Source organism: Genypterus blacodes, unplaced genomic scaffold, assembly GCF_046128005.1.
Source record: "Genypterus blacodes isolate CSIRO-AG114 ecotype Tasmania unplaced genomic scaffold, CSIRO-AGI_Gbla_v1 ptg000438l_1, whole genome shotgun sequence".
In the NCBI taxonomy this organism is placed as follows: Eukaryota; Metazoa; Chordata; class Actinopteri; order Ophidiiformes; family Ophidiidae; genus Genypterus; species Genypterus blacodes.
In genome coordinates this window covers 1,477,050-1,492,429 of record NW_027467208.1, presented here as the reverse complement: position 1 = coordinate 1,492,429, position 15,380 = coordinate 1,477,050, and the positions used below count along the sequence as shown (strand labels likewise).

At 47.8% G+C, this 15,380-nt stretch overlaps 1 protein-coding gene across 6 annotated transcripts; it reads left to right on the top strand.

The window, feature by feature from the left end:
- The first annotated feature begins 465 nt into the window (after positions 1 to 465).
- On the top strand, positions 466 to 14,227 carry ago3b (argonaute RISC catalytic component 3b). Of its 6 annotated transcripts, none has more exons than XM_076139405.1 (20): positions 466 to 636; positions 832 to 1,129; positions 3,842 to 4,019; positions 4,113 to 4,233; positions 4,337 to 4,545; positions 4,881 to 5,017; positions 5,231 to 5,365; positions 5,594 to 5,681; positions 5,794 to 5,941; positions 6,340 to 6,459; positions 6,616 to 6,759; positions 7,303 to 7,469; positions 7,575 to 7,759; positions 7,870 to 8,029; positions 8,171 to 8,261; positions 8,370 to 8,564; positions 8,668 to 8,802; positions 8,936 to 9,037; positions 9,209 to 9,408; positions 9,515 to 14,227. In XM_076139405.1, exons 2-20 carry the CDS (start codon positions 1,084 to 1,086, stop codon positions 9,621 to 9,623), a joined length of 2,670 nt encoding a protein of 889 aa, XP_075995520.1. In that variant the 5' UTR covers positions 466 to 636; positions 832 to 1,083; the 3' UTR covers positions 9,624 to 14,227. The 6 variants fall into 6 exon arrangements, with proteins under 6 accessions (XP_075995520.1, XP_075995524.1, XP_075995522.1 ...); XM_076139409.1 differs by having other exon boundaries at positions 466 to 640; positions 832 to 1,102; positions 7,336 to 7,469; XM_076139407.1 differs by having other exon boundaries at positions 466 to 640; positions 832 to 1,102.
- The last annotated feature ends 1,153 nt before the right edge of the window (positions 14,228 to 15,380 follow it).

Below are 15,380 nucleotides of genomic sequence, written 5' to 3'. Positions count from 1 at the left end.
TCATGCTTGTGTTAGTGTATTATCTTGTCAGACAACACGAACAAACATGCAATTGATGACTAATACAAGCCATTTAAGCCAAATTTCGAAGAACGAACATAATAGAGGAAAAGTTAGCAGGAAGTGACGTTGTTTTGTACAGTTGGTATTTCCTGATGGAGTCCCTTCAGAGAGGGTTTCGTCAGGTTAGCTATAAATACTACAAATAAAGCCGGAAGTATTTTTCAAAACAAAATAGAGTATTTCCTTATCTGACGTGTACAACAATTGCATTTCATTTAGAAGTATGAATAACCATTAAATGAAGTATTAAATAAAATAAATGTATATGTGCAATACGGACAGTGAAATGATAAAAAAAATTATTTTGGATGCTGTTGCTGACAGAGTTTACGACCTTTTTCGCGTCCGTTGATGAAGCTGTCATTTTTAAGGAGAAAACCGGAGGTGTTCGTTTCGCATACAGCTAGCTTGACGTTGTCGGTGGGGAGGGCGGCGTAAGTTGCGATTTCAGACCGGTTTCTCGCCGACAGCGAGGAGGACACCGAGGCGAAGCCCCCACAGACACCCGAGAAAGTTTAACACCGAATCGACACGTTCAACGGTTGGGAAAACGGAACACATAACCGTTTCCGAGTAGGTAAATATTCGCGTCGGCTGGATGTTTCGAGTTGACAGTGAGTTGCTGACTATCGGCTAAGCTAACGTTGACGCTTGTGGCTAAGCTGTCAGTGCTAATGCTAGCAGCAAATTTGATCCAACTCCGCGGCTTCGCTGTCACAAACACATACAAGACTAAAAACAATGTCTTTCTTCTTCCATCCTCTTCAGGCAGATCTCCAAAGAAGTGAATTGGACACACTCTGGGTAACTTCGAGCTGTCAGTTGCGCTAAGGCGAGGGAAGCGAAAACCTCCGGCTAAACTGACCCCCCGAGCGGCCCGGTTCTACTATAGCGGCCGAAGCCGGGGAGCAGCAGCCGTGGAGCGGGGAAGCAGCGTGGCGAGCACCGGGTCGGTCTAGTTTGAACTTGTGCGGGGATTTGTTCACTGGGAGCCGGGTCAACCGGACAGAGACCTCATGAATGGAAATCGGAACAACAGGTGGGAGTCCCAAGACTTTTTCAGACGGTGCGTTTCAAGTTTTCTATTTAACATGGAGCTTTGTGGGTCAATCGAGCCTTTCTTCTTCTGTCTGTCTTTACCGGGCGCCTCGGTGTGTATGGGCGGATGTGTTGATGCCCTAAACCTGTCTCACTGGTTTTCTTTTTTTTTTGGTCGACGTAATTCTTTGGCGGCTGTCAAAGGCAGGTGGTGATCCCGTCAGGTGTGCATGAAGCCTGGCTCCGTGTCAGGTGTGTGTGTGTGTGTGTGTATGTCTGTGTGTGTGTGTATGTCTGTGTGTGTCAATATCCGTTTGAAGGGGGAGCCTTTCACACCAGCTGCTGCCATAGTTACCCTAGCTGTTGAGTAATGTTCAGTTGACTGCAGCTCTTGTTAATTACCAATCAATTCGGCCTGACAGGACATAAGTCTGGCAACTGTATCACTGTTTGTATATTATTGATGTTGTTAGGGACCAAGCTGGCTCACAGACACAGACCTGCTCATGGCCCACTGCCCTACTTCTCACTGTATGGGGACATTTACTACATAGAGGAAAACCCTATTAGATGTAGACACAATGTACTTTTACAATTGGCTGATCTGTCATTATTTAGGAATATATTCCTTCGTCTTTCAGCCACATTATAGCAGATTATTCAGTTGCCATCTCCCTCCCTTCATTCTTAGGTTGGTTGGTGTGTGAAAGTTGGAAACTAGTCCAGGAAAACAGTTTTAGACTTACTAATTGTTTATCTTACCACATTGTTGGTTTTACTTTTACCAACAATCCAGCGAGTGCCCTGTGGAAATGTGTCGAGCTGTTATAAGACGCTGCACAAACACGATTGTGACGACATGCTCCAGCAAGCAGTGCTGTTTTATTGGCGTGAGAAGTGTAAAATGCCACCTACCTGCTCCATTAATCGCACAATTTGCCTTGCCTTTTTTTAGTTCAACCCCACCCACCATCCACTGTGCTCAAGAATCAGCCCGCATTCCGTCTTTGAACTTGGATGATTAGTGTCTTGCTTTGTTTGTTTCGTTTTGTGTCACTGCTACTTTTTGTTGCGATTGCATCTCCAGTGTGCTGTGGTAAAATAACATGCATCTAGCCTCTGGTTCATCATGAGGCAGGCAGGGAACGACCATATCCAAGAACAAAGAAGTCCTTCACTACTAGAAAGCCATAACAGTAATGTTCTACTGCAAGTGTTTAAAGAGTGACTTATTCAAGAATAGATAACAAATCAGAAATTAGACTGACGAGAGATTGAAGTCGACAACAAATACAACAAGTCCTCAAGTTACATTCTTGGAGGAAGATGTAGCGGCAACTGTGGAGTCGGTAAAGAAGAAGGAACAAGGAATTCAGGCAACCACACTTCAAGGGAAATGTTTTAAATGGCCACAGGTGCATTTAAAATGACCCCAGATTTTGGTCAATGAGGGCAAATAGGGCTTCTTTAAAAATAGATTTTCAAAATAATCAATTGTGACGCCCTTCATATTATTTACCCTTTATTCATAAACATTTTTTGTTTTCCCTCAGTTGCATCTTGTGTGTTTCTGCTTTACGTCACTTTAGTATTCAGAGTCACCGTTCTTTTAATTTCACATCCACACTTTTTTGCCTCCGGAGCTCAAAGATAAAGGAGATATATGCGTGCGTGTGCACCTGTTTTTCCTCCTTGTCAGCATGCCTTAAGTTGCCATGGAGAAACTGTAGCCACATGGGTGCCATCGCCATGGGAACGGCAAAAGGGAGGAAGCGACTTGGTGGCTCGTCAGTAGAAAGTGCAGCCTCGTACAGAGCGATCCCTCTGCTCTGTCAGGGTCAGGCCTTGACCTTAACAGCCACGAGCTGCCGTGACTTTAATGATTTCCACCCTCAGCCTCTCACTTTCTCTTACTTCATCGCCGTATTCTTCATGACGACACACAAGACTTGAGTGTGTGTGTGTGTGTGTGTGTGTGTGTCCTTTGCTGTTAAAGGTAGTGACTCCGTCGGCTGACTCACAATCGCGGAAATTGTGTGGTAGCGTGATGTCATTGTTTTGCCGAGTACTTTCCAGTTAGGCGTTTATGAAAATTGGTGTCAAATTGTTGTGTCATGTCAGACGCCCACTCCTCTCTGTGTCTGGCAAAGGTCACTTCAGTCAGGAGAGGTCTGCATACGCCGAGGCGGGCTTTATCCAAAATGTCACCAAACTGCAGCCTTTTTTTATAAGGTCATCATCAGGCTGATAGGGAAAAGCAGCATCAGCCTGTTAGTCCGTTTAAAATGAGGCAACGTTCAACATTCATTAGCACCGAGGCTCCCAGCACCCCTCCTTCTGCTTTCTCCTCCTTATCAACCACTTCCTTCCTTCGTAGTCGGTGTGTCTTCCTCTCAAAGCCCTCAGCTGGTTTGAAAATGTCTCTCCTCTGCAACGTGCACTTCGGTCGATTTGGGTCTGGGTTTATTTTGCTAAATCGTTGAATTCATTGGACCCCAGGTGTTATGGGAACATTGCTACATGCGTGGCTATTTCATTTTGTGCCTGGAACAGTGGTAGGATTGGTTACATTTTCCAAGATGAGCACAAATAAGCACACATTTGCAGAGATCCACATCTAAGCTATATTAGATGTCGTGAAATTCTTATTATCTCCAAACAAAAGAGACGAGTTGGAGTCAAATCAGGCCAGAAGAGAAGCTCCCATTTCCTGAGTGTTTTTTTGCATTTGTTGTTGTAGGAGCCGCTGGTGCCCCAGCCCAAGCCCTATTTTCGTTGCCACGGCGACCTGGCTATGGCACTATTGGGAAGCCCATCAACCTTCTGGCGAATTGCTTCCAGGTGGAAATCCCCAAGATCGACGTCTACCTGTATGAGGTGGACATCAAGCCTGATAAGTGCCCTCGCCGGGTCAACAGGTAACGGAGAGAGAAGGCTCAGACTGAGGTCAGGTCTGTTCTGTGTCTAACAGGAAGTGCTGTAAACTGTGTTTCTCCTGGTGGTCTCTGTAGGGAGGTGGTGGACTCCATGGTGCAACATTTCAAAGTTACCATCTTTGGAGACCGTCTGCCAGTGTACGATGGCAAGAGAAGCCTTTACACAGCCAGCCCACTTCCTGTCGCCACTGCTGGGGTAAGACACAACACGAAAACACTAACTCTGTGACGGCTGAATGCACACAGGGGTGGCAAATAACTGATAGAAAGACGGAGACATCCTTTGCTCCCTCCTTCAGGTGGACCTGGACGTCACCCTGCCCGGGGAAGGCGGGAAGGACCGTCCGTTCAAAGTCTCCATCAAGTTTGTGTCGCTAGTCAGCTGGCACATGCTGCATGAAGTCTTAACAGGAAATGGAAGCCCTGAACCAGTGGACCTGGAGAAACCCATCAGCACCAACCCTGTTCATGCAGTGGACGTGGTCCTCCGTCACCTGCCCTCCATGAAGTGAGTCCTCCCCCTTTATAACAGGAAACACATCTGGTTTCTACATGCTGGCTCTCTGGGTGTGTTTACAGAGATGAGTGAAGGTCTGTAAACATCTAGCACAAGTGAATATACTATATGTGTCATACTTTCAGACAGAGCTTTAATGCCTTTGATAAATCCAGTGGTGTGTGTGTGTGTGTGTGTGTGTGTGTGTCACCCCTGTAACTGGTGCAGTGTTTGTGTTTTAAGCTCCACCCAGTGAGCAAATCCTAGCCTTGGTGTGGTCACTGCTGCTCTGTTAGCCTCAAAGTCATCTGTGTGCGCTCTCATCCCCCCCTCCCCCCCTCCATCAGGTACACCCCAGTTGGACGGTCGTTCTTCTCCTCCCCCGGGTGCTACGACCACCCGCTGGGCGGCGGCAGAGAAGTTTGGTTTGGTTTCCATCAGTCAGTGCGGCCAGCCATGTGGAAGATGATGCTCAACATCGACGGTGAGTCAGCACGTGTAAAACGCTGAGTGCACCCAAACACACACACAGAAAACACATCTGCTTTGAATTAGTTTAACCTGCAGTGTTTTATCTTTAGTCTCATAAAAGACAACAGAACTTTGGTTTGATGAATCAGTCAGAATGAGAAGGACCCAGCTCTGTTGTGTGTTTGTGTGTTATTTCACACTGTGCCCTTCCTCTGTGCGTTTGCAGTTTCGGCCACAGCGTTTTATAAAGCCCAGCCGGTCATACAGTTCATGTGTGAGGTCCTGGACATTCACAACATCGACGAGCAGCCCCGCCCTCTCACCGACTCCCACAGGGTCAAGTTCACCAAAGAGATCAAAGGTAGGTGTCACCTGGGAATGTCGGCCTCCGCTTGTTTTTCGCCGCACCGGATTTACAGGCCTCGCTCTTCACCGCTGTGTATGTCGCTGAACAAGAAACTCCTGTAGCCTGAAGTGCTGATGTCATAGACGGATGAAGAGTAGATACTTGTTGATTTCACTTAAAAGCTTTAGTCTACAAAGTCAAGGTTTTTGCGTGATCACACTGAAGCTGCCTCCATCTTCACAGGGCTTAAAGTGGAAGTCACACACTGCGGCACTATGCGTAGGAAGTATAGAGTCTGTAATGTGACCCGCCGCCCTGCGAGTCTCCAGACGTAAGTTTCTCCATTTCAGCCAGTAACTGTTTAACTTCAGCTGTTGTAAGTTAGTGTTGCATCGAGCAGAAACTCAATCCCCGCCATATTCTCTTCACTCTGAATTGTGTAGGTTTCCCCTGCAGTTGGAGAACGGTCAGACAGTGGAGCGGACGGTAGCTCAGTACTTCAGAGAGAAGTACAGTCTGCAGCTGAAGTACCCACACCTGCCCTGTCTGCAGGTTGGCCAGGAACAGAAGCACACCTACCTGCCCCTGGAGGTGAGAGCTCATTATGAAACCACACACACACGGGTCAGGGTCGGACATTAACCTCCACCACATGCCACATGCTGCTCACTTTGCGACAGTGAAACGTTTTTCTGACATTTTGATCAGCATGCTGAAATGTGAGCCAGAAGAAGCAAACGCCAGCTGATGACAGGAAGTCTAACTGTTCAGATGACTGCAACTCTATATGTTACAGTTTAACACACTCAGACTTTGACAGCTTATGCCCTTCAGCTTTTCCATCACTCCCTAACCAGATCATAATTAGAGTCTTTCATCAGTCAGACTTATCCATCCAGCTGGCTGTGTATTGATTTTAGGCCTCAGTGTTTTCAAATGCTGGATTAAAATTTTCATTTTCAACATTCGATTTGTGTTTGCCCATGTAGGTGTGTAACATTGTTGCCGGACAGCGCTGTATAAAGAAACTCACAGACAACCAGACGTCGACCATGATCAAAGCCACAGCTCGCTCTGCCCCAGACAGACAGGAGGAGATCAGCAGGCTGGTGAGTATCTGCAGAGGAAGGAGACATGCTGTCACTTCCTGTCTTTATTCTGCTGTTGCTTTTGTTTTCGTTTTCTCTCTGTTCTCCGCTTTGTGTGTCGCATCTTTGCAAGTGTTTATCGACCACAAAAAGACCCCATTCCCTTTCTTCCTTTAGGTGCGAAGTGCAAATTACGAGGCCGACCCGTTCGTCCAGGAGTTCCAGTTCCGCGTGCGCGATGAGATGGCCCAGGTGACAGGCCGCGTCCTGCCGGCCCCCATGCTGCAGTATGGCGGCAGGGTGAGCTCTGAAGCCTTTATGGTACCGTCCCTTTAAATCACTCATCATACGCGTGTATGTGTGTGTGCGTGTGTGTGTGACTGCAGGGTTTCCTCTGGGCGGTTGTCGCAGGAAACTGTAGCAATAATCAAAACTTTGAACATGAGAAATGATGTTTTACATGTTTAGATTCTTTTGAATAAGCCGCAGTGCTCAAAGCTAATTTAAGTATTTTAGAGTCATTAGTGGGCGCTTAGTCTATAAATAAGTCGGTTTGGCAGCGTGCAGTTCCCTGTAGGCTGCTTGTGTTTCTGTGGGAAACCCTGTGTGTAGTAGCTGTGTCTGTTGATTTCACTTTTGATTTCCTGTCATATCATCAGTTTGTGTACAGACTTTACTCACATGATTGCTCCTTTATTTCTATTTAGAAGTCTTTCATAGGTGAATTCTGTGCTGTTTATCACGTCCATGCAATTTTGAGACCGTGGAGAGAAACATTTCAATGAGAATCTTTTGAACCAATCACTGTCTGTGTGTTTATGTAATGTGCGTGTGTGTTTCTGTGTGTGTCTGTGTGACTACCAGCCCCAGCAGATCAACCCTGCACTGTCGTTGCAGAACCGCACGGTGGCCACACCCAGCCACGGCGTGTGGGACATGAGAGGCAAACAGTTCCACACAGGCGTGGAGATCAAGATGTGGGCCATCGCCTGCTTCGCCACCCAGAGGCAGTGTAGGGAGGAGATCCTCAAGTCAGTGCAAACAAACTACTACTGTCCTGTTTTATTCTGCTATTTGAATGTTCAGATTTGGTCTCTTGTTCTAGAGAGTGATGTCTTTTTTTCCTTCAAACTCAGGAGCTTCACAGACCAGCTGAGGAAGATCTCAAAGGATGCCGGGATGCCGATCCAAGGCCAGCCGTGTTTCTGTAAATACGCCCAAGGAGCCGACAGCGTGGAGCCCATGTTCAGACACTTGAAGAACACCTACGCTGGGCTGCAGCTCATCATCGTCATCCTGCCCGGCAAAACACCCGTCTACGGTAAACCTTAACGTTTAACAGCCTCATCTCAGTCATGCCCAGCAGCGACAGATGATGGAAGATGTGTCAGTGTGGCCGTCTCACTGTCCCATTGTGTCTGTGACCTACAGCTGAGGTGAAGCGGGTGGGAGACACCCTCCTCGGCATGGCCACCCAGTGTGTGCAGGTGAAGAACGTGGTGAAGACCTCCCCTCAGACCCTCTCCAACCTCTGCCTCAAGATCAACGTCAAACTGGGAGGCATCAACAACATCCTGGTTCCGCACCAACGGTAAAACCCCCGGACTCGATCCATTGATGTTTGATTACTAATAGATGTTTGTAGTCTTGTTGTGTGTCCCCGTCTTACACCACAGTCTGTCTAAACCGTGTTGTATCGTGACAGCTGTTGTGTTTCCTCTCGTCCACACAGACCGTCTGTGTTCCAGCAGCCTGTCATCTTCCTCGGAGCTGATGTCACTCATCCCCCAGCAGGAGACGGGAAGAAGCCATCGATTGCAGCAGTGAGAATTTCTACATTCAGTCCATCAATCTTTCTGTCATGAACGTTGAGTTTCTCCACATGGCAGCGGTTTGCGTTGCTGAGCTGTCTGTTGTGCGTCTCTGTGTAGGTGGTGGGCAGCATGGACGCCCACCCCAGCAGGTATTGCGCTACAGTGCGAGTCCAGAGACCGCGGCAGGAAGTCATCCAAGACCTGGCCTCCATGGTGAGGGAGCTCCTGATCCAGTTCTACAAGTCGACCCGCTACAAGCCGACCAGGATCATCTTCTACAGGGACGGAGTGTCGGAGGGCCAGTTCAGACAGGTTCGTCCAGACGCTCGCTTGCCACTAACAGAAACCCGCACGTGTGTTTCTGCATTTAGAGACGGGATTCTAACTGTGGCGTCTCCTGTGTGTCCGTGTGTAGGTGCTGTACTATGAGCTGTTGGCTATCCGAGAGGCCTGCATCACCTTAGAGAAGGATTACCAGCCAGGGATTACTTACATCGTAGTACAGAAACGCCACCACACGCGACTCTTCTGTGCAGATCGCAACGAGCGGGTGAGCAATGAGTTTAATTCATGTAGTGAACCCAGGTGAAGGGTTTGAACCATTGCCTATCCAAAGGCTCAGGGTCCCTTTAGTGCGATCGTCTTCTTCCATCAGTTTGTGTTTAATTCTGTTTCCGTGTCAGGTTGGACGAAGCGGAAACATTCCTGCTGGCACCACGGTGGACACGGACATCACCCATCCCTACGAGTTTGACTTTTACCTCTGCAGTCATGCTGGAATTCAGGTCAGCACAAACACAGACACTTTTACATGCTCGGGGTTCTGAACCAAAGCCAAACTGGTTAAGCCAAGATTGCCCTATTCTTGTACTGAGACCGTTCAGATGACGCCAAACACGACTAGTCTGAGTCTCCTTGACTCTCACTGACTCTGCTCCTCTGCTCCTCTTCCCCAGGGTACGAGCCGGCCGTCCCACTACCACGTCCTGTGGGATGACAACTGTTTCACCGCCGACGAGTTCCAGCTGCTCACCTACCAGCTGTGCCACACCTACGTACGCTGCACGCGCTCCGTCTCCATCCCAGCACCGGCCTACTACGCCCACCTGGTGGCCTTCCGCGCTCGCTACCACCTGGTCGACAAAGAGCACGACAGGTGGGTGATGATGAGACTGATTGATGGGGTTCTTCAGGGTTAAGTGATGTGATGTAGTATGTTGAGCTCTGTGTCCTGACTCTCTTCCTCTCCTCCTGTGCCACAGTGCGGAGGGCAGCCACGTCTCAGGGCAGAGTAACGGCAGGGACCCCCAGGCGCTGGCCAAGGCTGTTCAGATCCACCACGACACACTGAGGACCATGTACTTTGCCTGAATGCCGCTCTGCGTCTCCCCTCCGGACCCTCCCCCCACAAACGCACCCCCCCCCCACCCCTCAGCTCAGCCGCCCCGGCCCGTCCCACAGACGGACTCGGGGCGTCCAACACAGCTTTGGAGCAGGCCCGGCTGCTGCAGGAACGTTCGGGAAGCCAGGGAGGAGTACAGCCACATTATGCAATTTCAAACCAGCCAATCGTTTCTGTGCTCCCGCCCATGCATCCCTCAGCTCCCCCTCGCCCCCCCTCCCCCTCCCCCCCCTACCACCTGCTGTTTGTTTTTTTAAATCATGACGGATTCTGTCTATATTCTAAATATCAGGCTCACAAGGCATTTAGACAACAGCTCCAACTTTTATTTCATTGCTTTGTTTTCTTTCTGGGTGAATCGCCTGCAGACGGCGACGTAGCAGGCGATTCGTTTAAGCTCTTTTCTTTTTCTTTCTTTTCTTTCTTTCTTGTTGTTGTGGCGCCCGGGCGGACAGGAAGCGTCGGCCCGAGGCCCCGGCTCGCTTTTTAGCCCCGTGAGCACTAAAGCGCTGGTCTCTTATCTTAGACGGTTTTTACGTGTTTGTTTTGTGTGTGCGCGTCAGCTTGTCTAGATACTGTGTGTGCGTGTGTGTGTGTGTGTGTGTGTGTGTGTGAAGCAAAAGTGTGTGTCCGCTCTCCCTTTAAGTCAGAAGTGTAAACTCAGCACTCTACTAACATAGACACTGAATGGAATCTTCATCTTATTTGTAATACAAAGCCACATGCAGCCATTCTTTGCCGGATTGTAAATGGTTGGATGCCTTAGCGAGAGGCCGGGTGCAGATAGAGGACTGTTAATAATACGCCACGGCCATGAAATGGTCCAACAGGAAGCTCTACGTCTGCAGTTCAGCTTGGTACAGGAGTGTTATACCAAACTTCCCTCATGTGTTTCAATTCTCGTGCTATTTATGAGTCGTTTTCTCGTTTAAATTTACATTAATTTGCAGCAATAAAGCACAGTGAGGGGCGGACGTCTTTGGGAAAGGAGGAAGGCTTTAGTTTTTTATATAAGGACCTGACAGGGAGCTCCTTCGGTGCAATAATGTGTTAAAGCAGAGAGCAGGTTGGAGCGGTGGAAGTTGTGGATTAGTATTTGCGATTGCCTCACGGTGGGGGGGGGAGTTCAGTCGTGATTGACTGGAGGCAGGTGAGGACGAGCTTGGATTCAGGAATGTGCAGTATTCGGCATTCTTACGAGCGAGCGGGACGAAAGCCACGCGGGGCGACGCGTCCGTCGGTGAGCGGTGGCGAGCTGCGGTCGTATTTGGAAGATGAGATTACAATAAAGTGCCTGATCTGAAGAGAAAGTAACGTTTGGTGGCCAGGTTTATAATGGGGCCATGGGTTAGGTCCTCTGTTGATGCGTGGAGTTGGCGGGAGAAAGTGTGAGAATATGACACTGCCCAGTGATCCCAGCATAGGTGTGTGTGTGTTTCTGTGTGTGTTTGTGTAAGTTGTACGCGTAATCGCAAAATAATTGTCTTAGAGATGAAACACGAGAGACGATTACACACACACACACACACACGCACAGACACACACACATACGTACTCTCTGGCTTTCCATGACAACTGTGAATTTCTGAGCAGGCGTACAGCCAACGTAGGGAAGCGAGGAGACTGTACGCTCAGGTGTGTGTGTGTGTGTGTGTGTGTGTGTGTGTGTGTGTGTGTGTGTGTGTGTGTGTGTGTGTGTGTGTGTGTGTGTGTGTGTGTGTGTGTGTGTGTGTGTGTGTGTGTGTGTGTGTGTGTGTGTGTGTGTGTGTGTGTGTGTGTGTGTGTGTGTCCCTGCATGTTGCACTGGTAGGACTGTTTGCACTGTTTCAGTCAGAGCCTTCGTATTCAAACTTCACACTGACCTGGCTTGCTCTCTTTTGTTCCCGTCGGCCTCGGGGCTGGGCATCACTGGGAATGTGTCCGCCGCCGCCTCACACAACCAGTTTCAGCACTTGAACTCCTAAGACCGCGCTTGTATTTTGTATTCCATTACGCAATAAAGAACAGATTTCCTACATTTCCTCATACAGCTAAGAATTCTAACCGTCGTATCGCCGCAGTCGAGCAGAAACGGCGAACGTTTACGCGACACCTTCCGATGCCTTTACAGTTGCCGATGCCAAACTATTGGGTTGTTGTGCTGCGTTTGGTTTGGATGTCAAGCCCTGGAGTCCTGGAGCCCCGGGAGTTCTGAAGGTCCTAGAGTCCTGGGGCTCTGGATCCTGGGAACCCTAGAGTCCTGGAGCCTAGGAGCCCTTAGTCTTTGGCTTAGCAGTGAAATATCCTCCAGTTGAAGCTTTCAGGCTCTGTCATGGTTTGCTCGGACCAAACCAACGTGCCTGGTTGAGGGGTTGGTTGAGGGTTGCAGCAACGGAGGATGCGGTGCGGTGCAGTGTGTTGGCATGGATACAGTGGGAGCCTCATTCTGCTGGGGCCCCAGAACCAAACCAGCTGCTAGAATGTCCCCTGTATCACAATAACAAAACCTTTATTTAATACTTCTTCAAAGACATAGAGGCTATATATTCGTACAGAGCAACTAGGAAGAGGATTTTGTGCTTGTTGGTAAATTAGAGTCACTTGAAACGTCAGTATGCTGAGATGTGGGAAAGCCTTTTTAAAGTAACATCGTCCCTTCGTCCCCAGAGTTGTTGGTCACGTTGAAGCTGTTTCTCGATGTCGGACATTACCAGCATTTTGATTTTACTTGAAGAGTCGTCGTCGTCGTCGTCGTCGTCATGGTGATGTGGTAGCTGTGGGCGTGTTTAACATTGTTGGCTCGCGTGTAGCTGGCTGTGTGTGCTTGTTTCAGACATAGAACCTCTGCAGAGCCTTTTTTTACAGGACTCCCCTCTCCACTCATATTGCCACGTACATGACCTGTCGAGCCTGCGGGGGGCGCTGTGGGGACAGATGCCTTTCGCTCTCTCTCTCCTCATCCAAGAGCATTTTTAAGTCAGAATGGAGATATATTTATATTTAAAGATGAAATTGTAACGCACACACCACTTATTTTTTCTAACAGAGGCGTCTATAGCAGACTGAGAGCGGAGGAAGAGCTTCATCAGTGCAGTGATCGCTAATAAATACTTTTTTCCGAATTTGATAATGCAAGAGGTTTACTCACGCGAGAGCAAAGGCTGCTGCGTTTGCTGCATCGATCTGCAAAGTGGAGATAGATTTTAGTTGTTTTATTGGATGTTTGGTTATTTTGTCATGTAGTGATCAGATGAACCATCAACCCTCCTCGGCTTCTGTCTCCTTCCTCCTCCTCTTCTTCTTCTGCTTGTTCTTTTTGTATTGAGTAAACTGACCAGGACCCTCAGATATGAATTTCACTGCACCCTGAAGGAAGCCAGAGACTTTGTTTGGGTATGTTGCATTTTTTTCCCCCTCAAAGCCCCGCCCGTCTCTAGCGGTGCACGTTTAAAGAAAGAAATGTTTGCATGTTTTTTTTTGCTTTTATCGGACGCGCAGGGGGGTTGAATGTTCATCCGGCGGGCGGGCGGGGTCGTGCCGCTGATAGACTGTGCCTTTCCTGATGGTGCTGAAAACAAATACACGAGTAAATCAAAGATATCTTAACATTCAGAAAAACGTTTAAGTCTACATTGATAAGTATATATTGATACATGACAATACTGTAAGGTGTGATTGTGTGCTTATATGTATGGTTTGTATATATATATATGTGTGTGTGTACGTGTGTGTGTGCGCGTGTGTGTGTGCGCGTGTGTGTGTGTGTGTGTGTGTGAACCTCTGACATATGCCAAGAACACAAAATATGCAGAACTGATGGGTTTTTGGAGCAGACAGGACCAAACGGCCTGTGTGTGTGTGTGTGTGCGTGCGTGCGTGCGTGTGTGTGTGAGTGGGGGGGTTGGGTTAAAGAGGATGGGCACTCAACTCCAAGCACAACCCAGACACTCACATTTCGGAAACATTGGCGTATCCATAGGTAACGAGAAGCTCGGTTTTAAGTATATGTAGCATAATTTATTTGATTTCCTATACAGGCCACGCCCCCTTCCAGCCTGAGAGGCACAGTAGTTCCCTCCTCCAGTGCTTCAGTATGGATGGAGGCGCAATAAAGAAGCTAGATCAGAGTCCCGCCGCAGTCCAGTGAGTGAAGGAGACATATTTGCATGTTTGTTTGTTTGTTTCCTCAGACCTCCTTACCTTTCCTCCAGTGTGGCCTTCGTCACCATCTGACCCAGGTTCATCGTTTACAGAGTAGAATGACCGAGTGCCCGTCCCCCAGTGCCCGTCCCCCTCCCTTCTCCCCTCCCCCCCCCCCCCCCCCCCCTACAACAAAATTAAATATTCAAACTCTGCGGTTGCTGCATATCACATTCAAGAAGAAATGAATCGTGATGTTTTGGGTTTCACCGAGTAATAATGTGCTTGTTTTGCCTGATAATGAAATCATGTCACTTTTAGACGTTAAACTGTTATGTGGAGACCTTTTTTTGTTTTTGTCTTAACACTCATCTGATCCTGATCCCGGTCCTATGTTGAGCCTTTTTATTTGGTTGTCATATTTAATTTTTTTGATTAAATACTCTATGTATGACTCCCGTGTGTGTGTGACTGTGTGTGTGTGTGTTAGTGTCATGGGAAATCTGCAACACAGAAATTTAAATCTTAACATGGGAAAATATACAAAATAGGGAGATTTGTTTTTTTTTCCTTTAATAATATTTCTCCCCCGTATGGACGTCAGAGGGAATCCGTTTCCTTTTACAAACTTATTTATTCCCCATTTATCTATTTATTTGTTTAACTACAATAAACAATTCATGTCGTTTTAGGAGTATTCTTGTATTTTATTTCACTTTATTGGCCGTCGTTAGTTTCCGGGGACGCAATCTGAGCAGAAACTTCCCTTCAAGCGGGAGCACGGCGAGGTTAACCGAGTTTAGGCAGATGTTATTGTAGGTTTTATAAATCGTAGACGCACACAGTAAACTAATAAATGAGACGAGTGAGCAGCAGCAGCAGCAAATTAAGAGACTCTGCGCTGTAACAGCAGGACACTATAAACGGATGTTATCTGTGTGTATGGACTGCACGCATCTTGATTATTACTGGCAGGAAATGGCCGCCGGGCTGTTATCGGCCTGGGAAAAGCAGAGAGCAGCTCACTTTATAACGGCTTCATCTAAAGCTCCACTGATGAATCAGTGTCCATTCAGCCTTTTCCACATGTGGGTCAACTACTGGGCCACAAGTGCTGATCGGTTTGTGTGATTGTGGGTTATTGAGGGGTTGAAAGTGAAATCATCCGAACATCAACAGCAGTTTATCAATAGATGCAATTTGCCTCGGAAACAAGATCTAGGAAAGAAAGGAGAAGACACAGTACAGTAAATCAAAAAGGAAATAAACTTGATTCACAACAAGTGAAGTTGTGAGTTTATTGTGGCAGATTCAGCGGTTACTGTTGTTGTTGTTTTGGCGCCACCATCAGGTCATCTGAGGGTTCATTTCTTTTGGATAAGAAGCACCAAATGCGGTTACACTACTAGACTCATCCATTCATAAGCGGTACTGTAGTACGAATAAGCCACGCCCACTCAACTTTTCCAAAACAACAAGATCAAACTTTTCAATCTTTATACACACTTAAACTGTAATGTTGCATGTGACTGAAATCTTAATGACACTTAAACACTTTAACTTGAAGTATTCTCACCAATGACCCACCAATGTTCACACACCTGCAC

Coding starts and splice junctions, on each gene's coding strand:
- ago3b (XM_076139405.1), top strand. CDS start 1,084: ATGGAAATCGGAACAACAGGTGGGAGTCCCAAGACTTTTTCAGACG. Junction 8,565..8,667: donor CGGAGGGCCAGTTCAGACAG/GTTCGTCCAGAC, acceptor GTCCGTGTGTAG/GTGCTGTACTATGAGCTGTT. Junction 9,038..9,208: donor GCAGTCATGCTGGAATTCAG/GTCAGCACAAAC, acceptor CCTCTTCCCCAG/GGTACGAGCCGGCCGTCCCA.